Here is a 23,605-nt window from a genome sequence, read left to right as displayed (position 1 = left end):
GCTCTGCTTTTGAAACAACTTTCAAACAAAATGTTGATGACATTTTAGATGATGTCATCAAGACCTCTTATTTTCAACATCTATTTTCAACATACAATCAATTTCCGATGGATAAAGTGAAGTCTCAGCCCACATTTTTTCCCAATAAATAAATGTGTCACATTATGGAAGTAAAAGGGGTTGCGAACATTTCATGCCGACCATTGCAAAATTTTTTATAAAATAAAAAATAGCCTAAACTTCAGATTCATTAAGAAAACACTGACACAGGGTCATATTCACAATAGCCTACATTCTTAAAAAAATTTTTTTTTTCATTTTCCAACATATCTAAAGTTAACAATATTTCCAAAACATTTCTTAAGAATGTTCTCATCCTTTTTCTTAAGATTATTCTAAACACAAAACTTGCAAAGTTTTTGAATTCTTGAAAAGAGTTTTCTTAAAAATCATCGTAAACCAGACTCTTTAAGTTAGGACCTCTAGCTTGCCTTAAATCCCCAAAGAAAAGATGTTTAATTAATTTATTTGGTTATTTCTAATATTAAGCATTAAATCATAGCACATAATCAAATAAATTATTAGGAATGTGCACATGTAATCTGCACACACACACACACACACACACACACACACACACACACATGCGACATGTAAATAAGTGGGCGTGGTTAACTCACGGGCAGCGTGCGTGAGACTGGGACACTGAGATTTGTCAAAGAAACATGGAGAAAGCAGATCAAGAGGATCCACAAAGGAATTACGTTTTCTAAAGGGTTGATGTTAAAGGGTAATGAAACCCTAAACCAAAATTTCTGAGATTTTAACAGAGGTATGTCGCTACAGTTTAGAGGAGTGCACGATCACAACGGGGAAAGTATGAAGTTTACTTGACAACAACAGTTCATATATCAATATCGTAACGAATAGAAATAACCTTAAATAATGTATAGCTATCTGCATCTTTCCGTCTCTTATGTATAGTTTTGATTTGCGACACGAAAATCGCATTCAGCGTGACATGCAAGCGGTTGCCGTGGTAATGAACAACCTGCTTGTTAAAGTGAATGTATAATCCTGTATCTGAGGCAAAATTACTAAATATACAGGGCGAGTTATGTATTTATAACTCCAAACAATTGGCCACTGAACCAGTTGATAAAATTAAGCAATAAGCCGGTTATGGCTACTCCATAAAAATATTCATTTTAATAGTTATTTGATTCATAAAATAAACACCAGCAACAAAAAAATATATAACGTTATAACACATTTATTCCTCCGCCAAGCAATGTAGTTCCAAAGAGGTTGCCAAGCAACGCATGTGGTAGCAACAAAGAATCACAAACGACAGTTGCGCAGTAATACTAATGTAATGCGGTCACAGGTGTATATTTGTTGAGTAATTTACAACCATGTTTACAACGGCTTCGAACGCGGCTCAACCAATCAGAATCAAGGACTGGAACTATCCGTTTTATAATCTTCCTTTGATTCGATACGTGATTACAACTTGACACCATAGACTGTAAAAAAAATAGCTTGACACTCAAATTAACCAGAGAATGTCTAATATGGCGAGAAGTTTCACTCTCACTACACTTCCGGCTTTTGAACTGGTTGCAGTTCCACTCTGATTCCATATGAGGGCGCTCACAGGACGAGTGCAGAATGAATGGAGGTCAATGGCGGTATACCCCTCAAAATCCACTTTTCTCAGGATATAATTTTTTGTCTAGTAATTTGAATGTTGTATTCGAAAGGAGATGCAAAGAAATTACACATTGCTGGGTGTTAGATTTTTTAGAGTCACTTATTTGCTTTAAAAAAGTCTTTCAAAATGTCAGTGACGTCAGAATGCTGACGTCATTAGCAGAATGCTAGCGTGTTATGGGCAACAACAACTCAACCTGTAAGAAATCAAAACGACATAAGTACTCGTTCATTCAACTTTCGACCTAAAACCCATGTTGAACTTGCAAAATCTACAATCACATCTGAGATTTCTCAACGGCAATCGGGTGAAAGAGACAAATTTAGCCGTCTAGCCCCATTGACTCCCATTCATTTTGCACTCATGGCAAGCGCCCCCAGTGGAACTCTGGTGGTACTACAACCAGGCTTAATAGGGAGTGGACAGGCTCTCCGTAGACGGGCTCTGAATTAACCGATCGCATTTCACTGATGCAAAAGACGCGCGCGTGCACACCCACTGAGAGGGAGCGCGGTGTGTCAGTGACAGTGTTCACCGGGCTATGGTAAAATAATGACGCAGTAACAAGGTGTGTATCATTTAAACTACTTAGTCAACACTAACAGTAGCTGTTGTTCTCATACTGCTGCTCTCCTTCTAGTCACTTATGAACTTGATGAACTTGACACTTCTGAACTTGACGGGTTGCCAGATATCACAAAAAGAGCAAAACAAGCCCCTTAAAAACGTAGTAAGCAGACATGGCAAAAAATTTACCGGGGAACACATTTAAACATAGCTAGTAGTATTACTACGACCCCTTCCACAGCCAATACCCCTCTGTCCTCCTTTTCTTCGCTAACCGAGGAAGAAGTATCTACACTTCTCCTCTCCAGTCACCCTACCACCTGCACGCTTGACCCCATCCCCTCACACCTTCTACAAGCCATCTCTCCCACACTTCTACCATCACTCACACACATCATCAACTCATCCCTCCACACTGGCACCTTCCCTACAGCATTCAAGCAGGCTCGGGTTACTCCACTGCTCAAAAAACCAACGCTAAACACATCATTGGTAGAGAATTACAGACCTATCTCTCTCCTACCATTCATTGCGAAGACACTTGAAAGAGCTGTCTTCAACCAACTAACATCCTTCTTGTCTCTAAACAACCAGCTGGATGTCAACCAATCTGGCTTCAAGAAAGGACATTCAACTGAGACTGCATTACTGTCAGTCACAGAAGCCCTACGGATCGCAAAAGCTGCTTCCAAATCTTCAGTCCTCATTCTCCTGGATCTGTCTGCTGCCTTCGACACGGTGAATCATCAGATCCTTCTCTCCACCCTCTCATCACTGGGCATCACAGGAACTTCACTCCACTGGTTTGAGTCCTATCTCACAGGTAGGTCCTTCAAGGTCGCATGGAGAGGCGAGGTATCCAGAGCACATCAGCTGACCACAGGGGTTCCCCAGGGTTCAGTTCTTGGTCCCCTCCTCTTCTCCATCTACACCACATCACTGGGACACATCATACAGGCACACGGTTTTTCCTACCACTGCTATGCTGATGACACACAGCTCTTCCTCTCCTTTCAACCAGATGATCCCACAGTAGCTGCACGGGTCTCAAGCTGTCTGGCGGACATCTCCACATGGATGAAGGAACACCACCTGCAGCTCAACCTGGCAAAGACTGAGCTTCTCGTCCTCCCTGCCAATCCGTCTCTACAGCACGACTTCACCATCCAGCTAGAGTCATCATTAATCACCCCATCAAGATCGGTCAGAAATCTTGGAGTAACGTTTGATGACCAGCTGACCTTCACAGATCACATTTCAAAGACAGCTCGATCATGCAGGTTTGCACTGCACAACATCAGGAAGATCAGGCCTTTCCTAACTGAGCATGCAACACAACTTATCGTCCAGGCCCTGGTCATCTCTAGGCTTGACTACTGCAATGCCCTTCTGGCTGGACTCCCAGCATGTGCGACCAAACCCCTACAGATGATCCAGAATGCTGCAGCTCGTCTTGTCTTCAACGAGCCCAAGAGGGCCCACGTCACTCCTCTGTTCATCTCTCTGCACTGGCTACCTCTAGCTGCTCGCATCAAGTTCAAGGCACTGACGCTTGCTTACAGAACTATCACAGGCTCAGCTCCCTCCTACTTTCACTCACTCCTACGAGTCTACATCCCTACCAGACACCTACGATCGGTCAACGAGCGACGTCTCGTGGTTCCATCACAGAAAGCCACAAAATCACTTTCCAGAACATTCTCATTTACAGTTCCATGCTGGTGGAACGCTCTCCCCACCCTCATCCGGAATGCAGAATCCCTGACAACATTCAAAAAACAGCTGAAAACCAATCTCTTCCGTGAGCACTTAACCTTATAGAAAAAAAAAAAAAAAAAAAAAAGAAAAAAGAAAAAAAAAATCCTTTCCCTTTGAAACATCACTTATCAGGCTTATGCTACTCTGAATAATACCTGAACTTCGTATTTTGAGCACTTTCTGCGTTGTTGTTGCTTTTGCCTCTTTATGATGACTCGCTGAACTTAGTCCTAATTTGTAAGTCGCTTTGGATAAGGGCGTCTGCTAAATGACTAAATGTAAATGTAAATGTAAATGTAAATGTATTACTAATATCCTACAAAATTAAAAGTAAGTAACTAATTTATTATGAATAGAATAGTTCAATATAAAATATTCAGATATTATAAACTGATTGATGAAGTAAAGCTATAACATGAGATTGAAACTTTATTTAAAGTTTAATTGCACCTATGAGTTGTATTTAATATCAGTCAGTTGGGGGAAGTTCATCTAAAAGTTCATGAGTGTGTTTTGTTTACTATATTTAGCTATCAAAAAAGTACTTTTCATTTCATTTGGGTTTATTTATTATACAAAGCCCTTTGTGTAAATTTTTCGAGAATAACTACATAAATAACTATATCTTGAAATATATCGTTACAGTGAAATAAAATTAGTCATACCGTGAAACAGAATTTTGGTCATACCGCCCACAATATTGGAAAAAACTGACATTGCAATATTTAGTTTTTATTTTCTAAATATATTGCGATATGAAAACAATTTCACCAGATGATTTGAATAGCTCTATTTGTAAAAAATGTATCATTCTTGAAAGATTGGGGTGATTTTGTATGGGAGTGAATATGCATAGGAAAAAAAAGCACATTACAAGCATAGATAAATACAGTAGAACAAATATACAAATGAAATAAACAGTGCTTTATGTTTTTCAGGCAAGTCTAACAGTTTTCAAGTACAGAAATTGAATAGTCAGATGTAAAATAGCACTGCATAGTTTTCACTGGAAATTAAATAGAATTAATCTTTGTTAAAGCTCCAAAAATAATTTTCTCTTTATCTTCTGTTGTTTGATTAATATTTAAGCCTAATAACAGGTTTATTAGGCTGCTGTCACTTTAAGAGCAAATGCATGGATCCAATATAATGATGCACATCCGTTTTCTTTCTCAATTGTTTACGTTCACGTAAGCCATAAGACAAGACTGTTTATGAGGATATTCAATTCTGCGTCTATGTGTATGTTGCCATGTTCATGTTCAAACTTATTTTGTCTTGCACTTGAATTTTTTTAAATCACTTGAATGTTTAAAATTACAGGACCTAAAACTTAAAAAGATAAACTTTTTCTCTTTGCAACTACCTTGCAATTAATCAGAGAATCACATGCGTTTCGAACCGCGGTGCCTGGTCCATACGGATCACAGATCAACTATGATCCCTTTACTTGACACAGCACATCCTGCGATTTGACTATCGCGAGTGAATGCAACAGAGACTGCTCCATCTTGAGACAGGCTCTTTAAAAAGGAACTACTGAAACCACTCAACACATTTAAAAAAACATGACTCTGAGTGCTAAACTCCCATCAAGCCAGTTGGGACAGTAAGAGTATGAGCTTATTGTTAGAGAAAGTATGAGAACTTTTCAAGAACTGCACCCAAGAATATTCTTACAAACTTCTTAGAATGTATCTTTCTTAAGAAGATTTGCGTGAATCCGGCCCCTGCCTCCCGAATTCAAGGTGCAAAAAGACAGGCAGAAAGTTGTCTGGGTACAGTAACCTAAAGCCCCTTCAGCAGGATTACATGCCAGTTTGGCAGCTCCAAGGACGCTTTTGTGCCCTGAAGGGGCCCAGTGCATGCTGGGAGAGAGAGCAGCTGCAGAGCTGGGCATTTAAATTTAAATCTTCGAAGGAACAGACAATGAGCCTCCACCTGGGCTTAGCCAATACATATGCACTTCCTGCTGGGGACTGGCCCTTTGTGACCACCGCGCTTTTTGGAAGGAAACTGGGAGATTGACACACCGCAGCATTTGCGCTTCATTCCTGCATGGATTGCTCGAGTGAACTTAATCCCTAAGTAGGACAATATTTACAGATAATTTGCATGAATTACGGGTTTCCCACCAAGAAAAAGACACCAGCTTAGTACTGGGAACATCAGCGAGGAGCTCCAGCGTGCCTTAAAAAAGTTCCAAACTAAATTTCTCAAAATTCACATGAAGCAAATGAGCCGTGAATAAAAGCTTTATCAATATTTGAAGAAGGTTATGAAATATTTACCCTGCCCCAGGAGCGAGTGATTTAAAGCAACATCAAAAGAAACACGAGCAGCTTCTATTGGCCTCCCGTATGGAAACCACATACGCTTCAGTAATTGAGCTGTACGAACAGAATTTGCATCGCTCTTGACATGTCCCCCCCCCCCCCCCCCCCCACCCCCCACCGGACGCTGAACTGGACATTTTATTGATTTTGAGTGTCCTCCCCATAACTCCCTGCTCTACTGTTACACACAGACACGTGCAGGAGGAGATAATAGAGTCGTCTTATGGGAGTCGGGTTCAGGTACAACAGAGGAACTGAATTACACCAGCGGTCTTTATTATTTATGTAGATCAGACACGATAGTGCAGGCGTACGCGACAGGACACCTTACTGCGGCACATGTACTACAAGCTGAAGAAAACACACAGCATTCAATGCACAAACAGTGCAAATATACACAATGTGTTTATGAACTTTAATGTTGTTGCAAAGCCATATGATTTTCTTTCAAGTAGTCCATACACCTTGCTCTATATTCCACAAAGTAGGACACAAAACAGACAGAAAGTTAAGTTTATACACTTGAAATATTCTCTATCAGCATAGTCTCAAGCTCATATTAAAAATATAGGGCTTTTCACACTGTTTAACCCCGGGTTATCGCCGTTCTAAACCTCGCCTTTAGTTTGAACCCCCGGGTAAAGGAACGTTTCACACTTGTGAAAATTTCTAAATTGAAAATGACACTTTTCACATGAGATTTGGAACCAAATTACAGGGAGGGTAAAATGACTTTAGAAAGATGCCAGCATCATTATTATTTTTTTACACAGAGATTAGTTTGTCTATTAGTAAAATCTGTTGACTTTGGCAACCTCTGTTGTGTTATAATCCAACGGTGACAGTTCAAAAATGGGAAACAGCACGACTTGTGTTTGCATGTTTGCATGCCTGAAGCTCAAGAAGTAGTAAAGATCTCTAAATATCCTTTTAGATTCTGGTTCTTAAACTTTTCTGTGAGCTCTTCCATTTGTAAGGCTCAAAATGGTGCATTTCCAGAGATATTGGGATTTCAATGTGTGTAAATTGTACACATTTTCAGTGGTCAAAAACGAATTGTGGGTCACTTTGCATACAACTGATGATACTTTTTCTTTTAAAGAGGAATATCTGAAGAACAAATAATTTTGAAACTAGAAATATATATAATTTTTTCTATCAATGCAATTGCTTAATAAATATAATTTTTCCAAAGTTTAGGCCTACATGCCTGTAACTCTAAAAGTATTAAAGATATCTCAATATCCTATTAGATTCTCATTCCTAATAAACTTTTCTTTTGAAATCTTCATTTTTAAGGCCCTATATGGTTCAATCCCATAGATATGGGGATCCCAATGTTACTCAATGTCCAAATTGTTGTATTTTACCCATTTTTATTGTTCGAAGAATGTGGGTACCTTTCCAAACAGCTGATAGCCTAATTGTATATTAAAGTGGAATGTCTGAATAAATAAATAATGTTAAAACTAGAAATGGATCTTGTTTCCCGTCTATCAAAACAATTGCATCAACAACATAAAGAAAGTTTGAAAACCCCTGCTTTGAAATGTCAAAACTTGTTTTTCATAAATCACCCCAAAAGCCCAAGTAATTCTCTAAAAGCATGTGAATGACAGGGGTGTAACATCAAAAGGCAGCTCAGACCGTCTCCGTCTCCGAACACAACACAGAACAATCTCTGGATCTGTCGAGCTGATAGAGATGCCACAAGAACGCCATGAATCTTCTCCCTGTCAGAGCGTGAAATGCCGGTTTGCAGGCTTACTCTGAATCCAGAATGGAGATCACAGCCTTTTATTTTGTGAGCGTGAAAGAAGGTCCTAAAGAACGCACACTGACAAAAAAAGAAAGACAAAAAAAAAAGCGTTGCCAAATTTAGACAGACAGTCCTGAGGGTTGATGCCTTCTGAAGAGGAGAAGAGCGCCGCACATCCATCAAGCAACAGACATTTGGGAAATGATGAACTACTTTAAAATGAAGAAAGCTGGATTAAAATGACACGGATCTATAAAGGGAATTTTTTTGCTGTCTAATAGGGCTGGGCTGTACACCATGTACTAAGTGATGGCAGAAATGTGTCAAGCATTAAAGATTCTGCTATGCTGTTCATACCACAGCAGCACTGTGGGTTTTTTAACAAACAAATATGACTCAAAGTACAAACAATAGCCGTCTTTTCAAAGTCTCACAGATTGTTCCAGCGTTGACAGCTTTATTTATAATAATGCCGACGCAGTGTAACCATAAGTTTCTTAGGTTTGCCAAGCAATATTCTGTCTGAAATGAATGGTATTAATATGGTACATGTCCAAAAACATGCTAATGCCATTATGTATCAAGATACTTCAAATATGGTTTTACCATGTTTAAAAAAACATGTCCAACAGTCCAAGTATTAATTCACAGAATATTCATTCACAGCCACAGGCTAACATATAAAAACGCTTTTGGGTTATATTTATAGCAAAAATATCTATTCTGTGATATCAAGTCATTTACAATGAAATGAAACAACTGTAAGATTTAGTTCCTACCGCCCACCGCTAGCATCTAAGCGTCCCACCAGGAGAAACTCCACTGAAGCGAGTTCACCCTCCATTACTCACATGCTTTTAACAGGCACAATTGCTCTCAATATTTCAGCACGCAGCCATACTGTATGTATGGTAACACGCGTGTGTTGTAAACACTCAAATAGCTTGTGTCTTCAAGCGTGTGCACTTAGATGTTCAGCACAAACTTCCCAGCGGGAAGAGCATTCGGATAACTCTCTCTCCATCTATCCATCTCTCCCGGAGGGTTTCGCCCCCACTGACCCCACTCTCAGAGACGATTCCTCCTCTAACAGCCTCTCGTCGGTCTCCATCACCTTACAAGTTCTGCTGAACAAATCACCACCCATTTCACATCGCTGCTGAGTGCTGACTTAAAAGCATACATCTCATTCTGCACGAACGGCCTAAAAATTCAGCTCATCAGAGTATATGCCTGATCCTATGTGACAGTGTTTTGAAATATGTAACTCATGCTGCATACTTACATTAACTCATATCTCTCTCTACTTGACTGTATACAGAGCTGGTGACACACCTGCTACTGGCTGAGGACTAGCACTTTATTTGAAGCTAATTTAATTATATTTAGTACCTTTAAAGGGCATCTAATTCATTAAGCATTGACTGTAGATATCAAGTGTTATATTATTCATTATACTGTAACACATTATGATGAATGTAATACATCTTGAAGGTGTAACAAGGAATAAAAAATGAAATAAAATTATTTATTTTATTTAACATTTATAATTATTTAGCTATTAAAATTATTTATAAACAGATAAAATACATTACAATGTGTAATCTGATGTATCAAAGTTATTATAATGTTTTAAGAAAATGAAAACATTTGAAGGTTTGGAGTCCCAATAATATAAATATAAATACACACACACACTGCCCAGCCCAAAAAAAAAAAAAAAAAAAAAAAAAATTATATATATATTCGCTGCTTGGATTTAAATAGGCAATGATTGGATCATTATTGCAGAGGTTATTATCTTTCTAGCATGTTATTTGTTTTTATATGTTTATAGTCTTTGGGATGTGCTGGAGGAGACTTTACAGAGTGCTGGACTCTTGCATTGTCAATACAAGATCTTGACCAAAAATGTATGCACCTCTTAATGGAAATGTTGTGATGTTATTTCCAATCATATTGAGAATGCAAGAGTCCAGCACTCTGTAAAGTCTCCTCCAGCACATCCCAAAGACTTTATTGAATTTAAAGCTCCAGTCCGTAACTTTTTTGGGTTCAAAATTATCCAAAATACATGTTTGAGCAAGTACATAACCAGCCAGTGTTCAAAACTATCTGCTCACCTTAGCTCGATTCAAAACGGTAAGCTTGTAATAATGTTTTTAATTCCAGTGGTACTGGTGGATTTCCGTGGGAAATTCGAGCATGTCTTTGCGTCACACATGTACACATAAAGGAGGAGTCTCGGCTAGTAGGCTATATTGCCTGTGAGGATGTTGGTGGTGGAGATTTATAGCCTTTTCTCACAGCACTTGATATAATAAAACTTATTAATTTGATGGCGGATCCAGAAAGGTTCAAACGACAATCACCAGTGACAAGATTCACCCGTTGTAAAATGCAAAAGACTTCGTCCGGACTTCGGACTGGCTACAGAATAAAAGAGACTGCAACCGGCCCGTGCGAAAACAAGGATAAATATCGAAAGGGCATTAAGTGTAGTCACGCAATCCTGATGTTGTTAACATTAACAATTTGAGAACAAAGTATAATTTGCGCGGTTTTACGTGATGTGATAAGCGATCGTTAGATTTAATCAGCACGATTTACTGAAATGCTTTTTACACCCTTAGTTGGTCAGAACAAAAGTGGATGTTACTTACTTGTTCAGAATACATTTTCCAGTGAAAACTCTTATGTTGGTCATACTTCCAAAAAGTGTAATCTGTCATTCTGAATGACAGTATCCACACCGACGCGGTGACGGAGAGACACACATTCTCCTCAAAACATTGTGTTCATCCGCGCTGTGCTGTGTCGAGGCACAACTCACGTAAAGTTGATAATTCCGCGAATGACTGCAATTGCAGATTTCAAACAGAGATGGCGACAAAGAGGAAAATCTACGGACTGCAGCTTTAAGGTCTGGATTCATCTGTGAAAATGATTCTTCATGCTCTCTCCAAACCATTCTTTCACAATTTGAACCTGATGAATCTTGACATTGTCCTCCTGGAATATGGCCATGATGTGTCCTCTAACATGGTTGTTCAAGAAATGAAAAGCTACAAACTCCATCAATAAGGGTTAGAATAACTGTTGCCAAGCATAACATGCTAGAAACATAATAATCCCTGAAACAATGATCCAATAATAGATTCTTGCCTATTCAAATCCAAACAGCGACTTTTTTTTGGCCAGGCAGTGTATATTCATTTATATTACTGGGCTACTGGAACACGGCATTGATCAATCAGCATCCAGGACAATTTAAAAAAATTGCACTGGCTTTAAATATAACGTTACTTTTCTACAGATTTCACTTCACACCTTTCACACTGTGACCAGCAAAAAATAAAGCAAGACTAATGTACGCAAGAGTTTAATTTTCTGCGAAAAGATCTTTTTGTTCGCCTGTCATTGAGACGTGAAGGTGTAATTAATCAAGACCACTCACACATTCCCGAAAGAGAGATTCATACATATTATTTAGCCTAATCTCCATGTCTAAGACGGTAATGGTAATTAAAACATTGCGGGGTTGATGTGAATGCCGCGCCGTCGTGCCAGCGAGACCCAGACTGTGTAGGAGGAGCAGCCCGAGGAACCAGAGGGGTTTCTGGCAGCGGTGCAAAACAGCACATTTGTCTCTCACAGTCGCCAACCGCCACTCCTCTAACACTTCAATGGATGGATTAAGTTTCTTCCTGTTTTTCTTTTGTCAGGCTCATGATTCATTTAAAGAATCGATGAATAGAGGTTACCTTTGAAAGACTTGAGCTTTCAGAGTACGACTGCATGCTTTTACGGCTTCCTGGGCTACTTGAGAACTTTGGTGAGAAAAATAACACATAAAGATGTCTATCTAGGCTACTGTATTTCAGTGTGGATTCTGTTGAAAAGGAGGTATATCTGGACAAGGGTTGGCACCATTTTGAGTTTTGCAGAAAGAGACAAACAGAAAGAATTTCCTTTACAAAAAAGTCCTGAGGAAATACCATGGTTTGCTTGGCTCCCCATGGTAACTTTTTTAAAGAATATCACGCCATTACCGTGATACCCCAAAACATGGGCTGTGTCCGAAATTGCTTTCTATACCCTTATATTGGGCACTATTTAAGAGGACAGTCATTTGTAGTGGTGTTCGAAACCATAGTGGACGATATCGAGTGCATTCATTCAATCCCACAATGCACCGCAATAACGAGTATAGAGAATACCCATAATGCACTGTGAGGGTCGTGCCGAATGAATTCCCGTGCTGAATCATCCATCCATCCATCCATTTTCCAAACCGCTGGTCCAATGTGGCTACAGCGTAATACATTCCTTTTTAATTGATTATTAAATTGTTTAATTAAGGTTTAGGTCCTATGCATGCTAGTTTCCATGACAGAGTTCAAGATAAATCTTTCAATTACTACTGAGCTGCCAGTTTGCAAAGTTTCAAATGATTATTAAATGGATATCACAAACTATGCAAAATCCCTTCAGTGTCCGAATTCACTCATTTCATTCAGGCTACTCCTTCAGGTGGACTATATTAGTGGAGTAACGTATTCCCAATGAGGATATAGGGGGCGATTTCGAAAACACAGTTGGTGTTATCATGATTAAAAAAAAACATCATGGTGACACCATGATATTTTGCCATGTACATGCCATGTAGTAGTGGCACTACAAAAATTAGAAGACATCATTATGATACATGTCCAAAAAAACAAAAACATGAATTGCCAGGGTGCTTTGGTATAGAGTACTACTGAATGATTACCATATTCATTTTTACATAATACATTATTTACAAGGTACTTTTAAAAAAAACTACAAAAACATGGTATTTCCATGATACAGGACAAAAAAAACAAAAAACATGGTAGTACCATTAGTACATTTAGCAAAGCATTAAAGGAGACACACACCTTATGGAGGTGCAAGTTAGGGGAAAAGAAATGTGTAAATAATAATATAACTGCACACTCACTTATAAGTTTATTTCTACCAATGTTTCGGCAACTTTATCAATACCAAGTAGTTGCCCATAAAAACAGTGATAGAGGTATAATAATGGATGACTGCAGGGTAATGCAGGTGTCTAGACTGGGATCCTGACTGACAGTGTTTTCTGGCAGATTTGAACACGGATGAAGAGTGAAATCAGATCCGAACAGGAAAACCCCCTCACTCCCCCCTTCGCTCACGGAGCAGGTGAAATCGGCCGAGCAAACATGCCTTGTGCGAGTGGAAAATCCAGTTTGCCAGCTTTCCAGAGAGTGTGTTTGAGGAGAAAACGGAGAGCTGCATTCTCTCAGGATTAGAAAGTCAAAGGATTTGAGTCTAATGCGAGAATCGGTCACCTTTTCCCTACTGGGTCGTTGTGTTTGCCATGCTGAGTTCTGAATGACTGCGTTTCTGCTCAAAACACTTCCTTAAGCTGTCATTAGTCATTTAATTACTGCAAATGACAGATCATCATCTTACATTCATTTAATCCTACATTTGACTGAAATCCCCATGCCTCTGTGAAATTCTGGTCCCTCATTCCCATGTAAATCGGTGGAAATTGTTTGCCTATTATTTTACCATGCAGAACATTATTGTGCAACATTGTTGTCCAATCACAAACCCCAGGTATAAGCAATAATAAGTGAAGCTTGTCTTATCAAACCTTACTAATAAAAGCCAGTCAACACTGAAGTCTTGGAGGACACAGAACCCATTCAAACACAAATACCCATCTCTTGCTATACGCTCTTGGCAGCTCAAATCTCAAGTTAACAAGCTCTGACTAACTGCTGTGCACTAGATATTCTGAACTGAAGAGTTGTAGAGTCTTTACGTAACGGATTCTTCCCTCCAGCCCAGAATGCTGTCAGATACTATCAGGACGTTTCCCATCAACAGTGACCTACCATCAGTCTATTTGCAGCTCACATCAGCTCCACCGTTCCTGCTAAAGATCAAGTGTTTTTGGCAGTAAATAGCAAACTTATGGTTTGAACACAGAAAAGGTGTGCTGTATTAATCAATCAAATCTGCTTGATGATGAGTGACACTACACTACATCATCACTGTCAGCTAAGGAAAATAAAGTTCTATAAATAAAGAAAATAAGTAAATCTCTCAGACTTATAAGTTCCCTCCTTCAACACATCGAGACCAAAATATCACAGATAGAGTTAGATAAAATTAGACATCAACTTCTTAGTATTCCTCAATCTATTCATTATAAACAAGACAACAAGAAAAGAAAAAGAATATCTGTTTTATAATGAATTGTTGTAAAACAGTATAGGGTCGCTAATGACCCCAGGTATGTAATAGTGCATATTTTTTCTGCACAACAATTGAATCTCTGACTCAATAAGTGCTTATTCCTCAAGGTGGCAATGTCTGAGACACAACAATGACATGATGTTTCACATAAAACTAAAGAATACGTCATCAGCAAAACTTGGCTCAGTGATTTACTGCAGAGCAAGTACTGTATACAATGAAATACTAGTGTCACACTGTCACTTGATGGTGGATCTGGTGAAGAAGCTATCAGCGATCATAATATTGATTTTGAAGACTATGAAAATGATAGTTTTGAGAATATGAGATTGTGAATATGAGCCAGATACTGAATGTACTGGGGAAATGAGCTCTGATGATGACAGTGATGATGGTAATAAGGATCTGCTCAAATTTAACTAAGTTCCAAATTTCCAAGTTCCAAAAGGAAACGAAATATGCTTCATTTTATTCTTTTGTAATTGTTACAAAAATATCAGGTAGGTTTTATACTATGGCAGCAGTGAGAGATCCATTCATGTTAGATATAGATCCGGGTCGCTAAAGACCCAAAAATGTAATAATGATTGGCGAACCATTCATGCATTTAAGGGTTGAATATATACACTCAAACAAAGCTGCAATTATTTGATCAAAAATACAGAAAAACAGTCAACTTTACAACTTAAAATAATATTGGAATATATTTTAAAATGTAATTTATTCCTGTGATGCAAATTTTCAACATCATTACTCCAGTGTCACATGATCCTTCAAAAATCATTCTAATATGCTGATTTGCTGCTCAAGTTGCAATGTTGAAAACAATTGTGCTGCTTAAAATATCTGTGAAAACCGAGATACGGTTTTTCAGGATTCTTTGATGAATGCAAAGTTTAAAAGAACAGCATCTATTTAACAGAGAAATATTTTTGTCACAATGTAAAAGTCTTGTACAGCCTTGCAGGAAAACATATATTTATGAAAAGTAGACACTACAACATTTATGCATTATTCAAAATGCTGTAAAATATTCCCGGCCACACTCTGAATTTTGAGCTCACGGATATAAAGAGACGCTGATTGAGTGCTTATAAATGAGGACACAAAACAAGAAGTGAATCGTCCATGTGAGTGACACGGCAACACGCTGGCCGCTCTGAACGGGGTGAATAAATTGTGGTGTTTAGGGGCACACGGAGAATAAAACACATCCTGTCTCTCCTAGAACAACAACAAAGATAAACTCCTTCTGCAGTCACCAATTGGCTCTGGACGGCCCTCTACTTTCACACAGACGTGAAAGACTCAAGGGCCTTGAATGGGAAAATTGGCCAAACGCAGAGTTATTTCCTTCATCTGAGCTCTGGAAGAAAAACAGAAGAAAGAAAGGACAGCTCGCTCCCACACTCCTTCTGTCCTGTCATTCAACCAGCCCTGAATCAATATCACTTCTCGCCCTGGCAGCGTCTTTCCTAGGTTTCACTCATCCAAGCGTTCTTTCCCTACATTTTTAATAGCCATACCATGGTAACCCTGAAGAAGGAACAGGCCCATCTCTGAAGTGGAGGGCTTTTGACAACTCTTCATCCTCAGGGGTCAAAGGTCAGTGCGAGAGACCGCCTCCTGGGAACACTAAAGCTTGTCCTTTTGAGGCCGTACAATTACGGTCTGTGGCCATGGTGACGCCTCTACCCTGTTAAGGAGGACGGAGAGAATTGGAGAGGGTGAAAGAGAGATTTGAGACCATCTCAAAAAGAGCAGTTCTGTAGAAACTACAGGGGGTCTTACAGAAAAACACCACACCGCCATTACAATTATTTCAATCTGAATGCACACAAAAATGTGCAGAATTAGGGGCCGTTCACAACAAGATGCATTCTCGAAAAAAACAGCTAGAGGTCTGAAGGACTCAAATCGTGTTTTTTACGACCTTAGCTACTTTTAGTTTGATGCTCCCTCTGAAAAACAAAACACTAGAGATGCTAAAAACTTAGCAGACAGCGAGTTCTTTGTATTTTCTATGCCTTATCTTTCATCCAGCAATGGAAAAACAAAGCTTATCAAAAAAGCATTTCTATCCCAGATCCACTTTTTTTTTCAGCTCCGCTGTGGTAAATGTTCCAGGCGATGTGCAGAATAGCACATTAACATACTACTCGTGCTATTGCTGCATATGAAGGTTGTGTGGCTTAGTATGCAAATGTTCTGCATGCCTGGATTACACAGATGACCTTTTACATTTGCCAAAACGTGCCATATTAAACAGAATGCGTGATTTAGTGTCGACTTGACTTGCATTTCCACAGTAACAAATGAAACCGGAAATAACAAGTTAAATATCTTTCTTGACTCATTATTTGATAAAAATGTGAAAGTTTTTTTTTAATACATGCTTGGACGTCCCTTGCTGAATGAAACATGCAATATACTCACTAGGTCATGTGACAACAATGTAGCATCACATACTATGCAAATTTCCTGCATGCAAAACTGTGTTTTTAGGCAGTGATACAGTAGTAGTTTACAGTACATTTTGAACAGTCTCATCTCATGCTGCGTCCCAATTCACATACTATCCGTCCTGAATAGCATTCGAATTTAGAAAAACTACAAACATGGCAATGTGTGACCCACGACTGGCAGATCAACGTGCGACTTCATTTCTTTCCGAAACGGTAGGAAATTAAATGTTAAATTGAATGTGGAGGATTTTAACTGTGACAAGATGATTGACAGGGCAGTTTAAACGCTGACAGTGTGCATGTAACTAAGCGACAGAGCTGTCCATTATAGGCAGTTGTGATGAAGCAATGTGTCCCAAAGCTAGCCTACTCTTCTGCTACACACTCAAGTGTTTTTTTCTCCACAAAAACAGTACTTTTAGGGCATAGTAGAAACAGACGAACTGGGATGCAGCATCAGTCTCTGATTTTAGCCAGTTACTGATGATCTCACACACAGGTCTGTCATTATCGCCCAGACTCCGCCCACTTACAGCATCACCGCTCGCATCACAATGAGGGTGTCTAGACCCTAAAACCAACCATTCATCTGGAGATCTTTAATCAGCACAGGGCGGGAAGGGTGAGTGGTTTTGGTGAAACGTCAAGGAAACCCAAAGTCACATCTTATTCTGGTTAATTTGTAATTACCCATTGGTTACCACTGTTGAAAACCAGGTTAATCTCATGAAACCTGTCTAGAACATGACTGGGTCAAATTTCACCCTAAAATTAAAAGTATGATTTTGAAATAAAATAAAAATTAATTGAGCCAGTTTAAATACTACCATTAAAATATTTTTGCATTGTAAAGTTATTTCCATGGCAATAAAGCACATTTACTCCCAAATTATAAGTAATGTAAAGTGAAAAAATAATTACATATTATTTTAACTGGTAAAGTATTTATACGTAGGCCTAATGGTAGTGTTTTTATACTGAATTTAATGCATTCTTTATTTGTTTTAAATCAGTGTAACGGGATGATTTTTCATTTCTGTATAAACATTTAAAATAACATTTTATTTTACAGTAATTTGGGAGGGAAATATCTGTGCTTAAATAATGAAAATAATGTCACAATGCACACAAAAAAAACAAATAATTTTCATATAGAAAAATAAGCAAATAGTTGAATATTTGGGTGAAATTACAAAATATATATATATATCATTTTATTTTGGCATTTTTCAAGAATTCTGTGACATTCATCAAACTTCTGTGAGTTAAAACTTAACATTTAGCTTTAACTGCAAAAAAGCATAATAAACTTCTGCTTGGATTATGTTCACGAGCACAGAATCCAGCTCAACATAAACACATAATAACCGGATAACCTATATTTATGGTTTTTATCAGGGTCAGCGCTAATCGCCTGGCCTCATTCACAACAGAGAAAACTTCAGTTAACATACACACCAGATTTCCACATAATCCCATCCGATCTCTAACAGAAAAGAAACATAAAGCCCTTGTGCAACAGTCACACGCCAGCCGTGTCCGACCAGAGAACAAATTCCTTTGAACCGATTTGGTTTTAATAAATTCCAAATCACATAACATTTGTAAAATAATTACTGTAAGGAAGAATATCTGTAAAGAAGTAAACAATTTGGCTAAAAATAATATTTTAGAAAATAAATTTGGAAACGATACCGACGTTGTTAAAGTTAAAATACTTTCAGTGACGTTGGAACAAATCACAATTCCATATCCCATTGATTCATCAACTCATCCACCCTACATCATCGCGACACTGGGGCAAATAGGGAGGGGGGTAAAGGCTTGTTTTTAAGGACTTTGGCTCTGGTTCACCAGCAGGGCATCTCAGGGTGATGTAATACATATCCACAGGGGATACTGTACACCCCTGACACCTCAGTGCCGCCCGGGTCACGTGACCCCCCCCCCAGACCTACAGCAGACCTGACACTGGCTGCCCTGGTGTGATCTCAGAACACAGATGGACGCTTATGCTCTTCATCGTGTTTAATTGACTGAAACAATGGGAGAAAGAGCATTATGCCACGCTTCAAATCAATCCAGCCTTTATGGGTCCCAGCAGAGACCATGAGGCCGTTAGAACTGGGAAATAATGTAAGATGGCTCCATGCGTTCCTTCAACACATGGAATAAAGCAGCATTCAACAAACATTCCAGTCCTGGCTGTTTCACATTCCCTAGATATTTCTGTAACAGATGAGCTATTCTAGAAACAAATCATTTAGAGTTAACGGTTAATCATTTTTACTTATATCTATATAATCAATTTCTAAAAGTCGAATTATTTAGCAGGAAGAAATATTTGAGTCAAATGAAACAATATCCAACGTCTCTCAAATGCGGTGAATGTTTAACCTATAATGTGATTATATCAATAGCGATACATATATTTTATTTACTTTTAATTATTCTAGCCTTTTTATTAAAACGAGGTTATATCAACTATCTTTGATGACTGACGTTACAGCACTTAAGTTTACTTTTATGATGAATAACAGATCCATTATGTAAAAACACCTCTGGGCAAAAATGATCTCACTGCATTTCATATGGATATGATTCATCAAAATGGCCGTGGCAGGCATTTACAAAAAATCCTGAGCAAGCACAATCTGCATCACACAAATGGGAAAAAGAGAAAAAGAGAATGTTTGTAGAATGAAATGTCACTATAAACTGTTCAAAACCATCTAATTGTTTTTCATTAACAAATTTGGAGGGTTGTAATCAGTGTTTGGTGTAGGCTATGCATTATTACTAAGTAAGTAATTAATTACTGTAATTTAGTTAATTTTCCCCTAAAAAGGTAAAGTAAGGGATTACTCTTATTTGTCTGTAATTTTGTTACTTTTCCCCTAAAAAGGTAAAGTAAGGGATTACTCTTATTTGTCTGTAATTTAGTTACTTTTCCCCTAAAAAGTAAAGTAAGGGATTACTCTTAATTTTTCTGTAATTTAATTTTCCCTTAAACAGTAAAGTAAGGGATTACTCTTATTTTTTCTGTAATCTAATTACTTTTCCCTTGAAAAGGTGAAGTCAAGGATTACTCTTAATATTTCTGTAATTTAATAACAGTTACTTCTGATGTAATTGTATTAAATACTGTATAAACAATAGAAGAATTCTAAACAATAGTGGATTAAAACATCAACATTTTGCATAAAATGTTAAAATGTCAGTTTTTAATGTAACCTCTCTTTAAATACTTTGGTCAGTTCAAGAATAATTTATGCGATTTTATATTATTTATTTGGAAGAATTAAAAGAGCAGTTTCATGACTATCCGTGCACTGTTCAACTGGGCGAGGTTGATATGGGATTTAGAAAGTAATTAGTAATGCAATAGTTTTTAGGGAGAAATCTAATTACACTAAAGTAATCTAATTAACACAGTATAGTAATCTAATTACACTGTTGATGTAATTAGTAGCTAGTAATTAATTACTTTTTTAGAGTAACTAACCCAACACTGGTTGTAATGACAATATATTTTCCATATATTCAATAAATACAAAAATAGATTCTTATCCAAAAGGATAAATATTTAGAAATTATGAAGTAATCAACTTAAAGGGTTCTCATATACAATTTCCATAAGAGAGCAAAATCACCCAGTGAAGAGTTAGGAAAAAGGGCAAAATGTATCTCAAAATCAAAATCTGGATGTCACAGACGAAAATTAGACGACATGTTCAGATCAAGCTGTAGTCACAATAACAGTACCGTACAACCCTTAAGATCAAAACAAGAACAAACCCCCCAAAATAGCACCTATAATCCTGCAGATCTCACACTCAGGCTTAAAAATATGACATAAAGATTATTTCACTTGCAACAGTCTAAATTATTCAAGTTCATCAAAGCACCAACCACAAACCACAAGCTTCCACAACAACAAGCTCCATGGCAACCCGGTTTCTGTGGCACCTTCTCTAAATCCCAGCAGAACAAGAGACAGAAGTAGCGGCTCGTACCTCCATGGCCAGCGCGGCCGTCTGCTGGTCGTAGTGGTTCAGGAGGTTGGGCATGAAGGTGCTGTTGTAGGGTAGATCCTGGCACATACGCAGACTGATCGACTCGCAGGTGAACATGCTGTGACTGCCCACCACCGAGTCCATGTGGATGCCCAGGCTGCTCGTGAACAGGGACAAGAGCAGCAGAACCCCGAAGAGCCACATCCCTCGGGAAGGTAAATCCATGTTTGAATGGCAGAACTGAGACTGGCAGGAACACGAGCACAAGGGTTTCTTCTCTACGCAGAGATCCGCCACACCCATAGTGTGTAAGGCATACCGCTACGATCGACTGCTTCCATGCCCTTCCTGTTCTGTCAGATGGTCCTCATGGATACCTGTCTGTTGACCGGCGTCTCGGGTCAGTGCACGCTTTGATCCGCAGTCTTATGCATCCTCTCACGTGCATACAAGACTACAGAATGAATGAGAAACTGTCTTTGGTCAGGGTGGTCTTCAATGGATCCTTCAAACAGGGCTTTAGGATGTGGCTACGACAACTGATACTGGATACCTGAAACAACATTTAAAAATACATATAAAGACAAATTTAAAATGCTACCAGACTCATTTGAAGCCAGTGTGTGTAAATAAGCAAATGATCCATTTTAATTGGTTAACTTCATTAGTTTTTGTGTCTGGCAAAGCAAGCTTGTGTAAACCCCAGCTTGTAAACAGTTACTATACTAGGCAAGACCAGTTAAACAGCTGTTATAACAGCCGTAAACCAAAACCAACAATCCATTAACTAGGTGAACCACACAAAACCATTCAAGAACATGCATGGGTCATATTTCAGCTCCAAAATGGAGAAAATGTACACAATTATATTTTGCATTAAGAAAATCAAGCCTATTTTAGGACCCCTAAGCATTTCTTCATTATTTTCATGACAATTAAGCACATTTCTTTTACAAAAGTTTATTTTTAATTTTTAAATGCATTAGTGCATGCAAAAGAATTTTTTTAAATTGTGTTGAAGTATTATATATATATATATATAAAGAATTACTCATTCATTACAGTAGTATTTGCTGTGGTGAATTTAATTATTTGGGTAACACTTTAGTTAAGGGTTCAATTCTCTCTATTAACTAGTTGCTGATTAGCATGCATATTACTGATACTGGCTGTTTATTAGTACATATTAATGCCTTATTTTGCATGACCATATTCTACATACCCAAATCCATACTTAAATGAATAAACATTAATTAGGAGATTATTGAGGCAAAAATTGTAGTTAATAGTGAGAATTGGACCTTAAACTAAAGAATGACCAGTATTTTTTATTATAATTAAAAATTCACTGTGTCCAGACATTCATTACTATATTACTGTATTGAGAAGACGTACAGTATTGTGTATTTTGGGGAGAAATGTGCTTAATTGTCGTGAAAATATTATTAATTCTATAGTTAATTTTATTACATATTATATATTTAATTTAAAAACCTAGCTAAAAAATAGTCTGGGGGTCTATTTATATAAAAAATTAAAATAGTCATTTTATTCTTTGAATATTCAGCTGAAATTGTACTTTTCTTCATGAGACACATAGAATTCAACTGTGCATTTTAAACATAAATACATTTAATTAAAATAAATTTGTGAGAAAAGCGAGTAATATGGGCAGTAATACGTAACACTTTATCATGCCATTTCATCAGCCCTTCTTAATCCCGATTGTGTTGAATCTGAATTAACAGGATCCAGTGTAAACATCCCATCCCCCTTACAACACGTTTGTGTGACTCTACAAACACACAACCATCTACGAAACACAGTAACCACAAATCTGAAAAAAAGTCTTCATGAATTCTCTAAAACACCACACATTACTAGACATGTCAAATTAATCAATATTCTTCAAATAATTTCATTTTAGACAAACCTATGCACACCTTAGATTGCATTATACGTGTTATAAATATATAAATCATTTCCGATATTTCACACAGGTCTGCGGTGTCAGCAGTGTAACATATGATGGGATTACTCATGTCTGAAAAATAATCAACATGCATTTACAGACAGGAACAGTAGACCATATAATATAATATAATATTATATATATATATATATATATATATATATATATATATATATATATATATGCTAAAACCACATATTTATGTGGGTTAAAACACCTGAACAGTGCGTGCAATATTATGCATATGAAACTTTACCTTTCCCTGGCAAAGATCATCTGGTTTTCTCCATATGACACTATACAGCGTGTCTCTCGGTGTAGATTTACGCTGCAGGTTTGATTTCAGCACCTACAGTCATGTTACACACAACGAACTGCTGAACATTCGGCAGTGCACACCAACTGATCACCAACCAGTTTTTGATTCTTCTGGCGTTTTGCGGAACATTGTCGTCGGTTGTGCCGCTGCACTGTGGAAACAGTATAAGACGCGCAGGCGTGGGAAGCGAGCCGGCACACTCGTTAAGCTCAGGCAGCGCGGATTCAGAACGGCGCTGCCTAGCATCCATCTGGCGAATGTCCGCTCTCTCCCTAACAAAATGGACGAACTACTTCTGCTCTCACGCAAAAACAAGGACTTTACCAACTCTGCTGCTCTGTGTTTCACGGAAACCTGGCTGAACGAAGCCATTCCGGACAGCGCGTTACATCTACCGGACTTTCAGCTGTTCAGAGCGGATCG

The 23,605-nt window shown here is 38.1% G+C and overlaps 1 protein-coding gene across 1 annotated transcript in view; it reads right to left on the bottom strand.

Annotated features, from left to right (window-relative positions):
• The window catches only part of fzd3b (frizzled class receptor 3b), a 35,917-nt gene extending 12,672 nt beyond the window's left edge, over nucleotides 1–23,245 (bottom strand). The window contains exons 1-2 of the mRNA XM_082142759.1: nucleotides 23,120–23,245; nucleotides 20,892–21,444 (exon numbers count right to left, since the gene is read on the bottom strand). Coding sequence (XP_081998885.1) covers nucleotides 20,892–21,194 — 303 coding nt within the window. The 5' untranslated portion in view covers nucleotides 21,195–21,444; nucleotides 23,120–23,245. The remainder of the gene's footprint in view (nucleotides 1–20,891; nucleotides 21,445–23,119) is intronic.
• Between the last annotated feature and the right edge of the window lie 360 nt (nucleotides 23,246–23,605).

This window comes from Leuciscus leuciscus, assembly GCF_965113295.1.
Source record: "Leuciscus leuciscus genome assembly, chromosome: 17".
Taxonomy (NCBI): domain Eukaryota; kingdom Metazoa; phylum Chordata; class Actinopteri; order Cypriniformes; family Leuciscidae; genus Leuciscus; species Leuciscus leuciscus.
The sequence above is the reverse complement of the archived record's forward strand: the minus strand, read 5'-3'. Positions and strand labels throughout refer to the sequence as shown.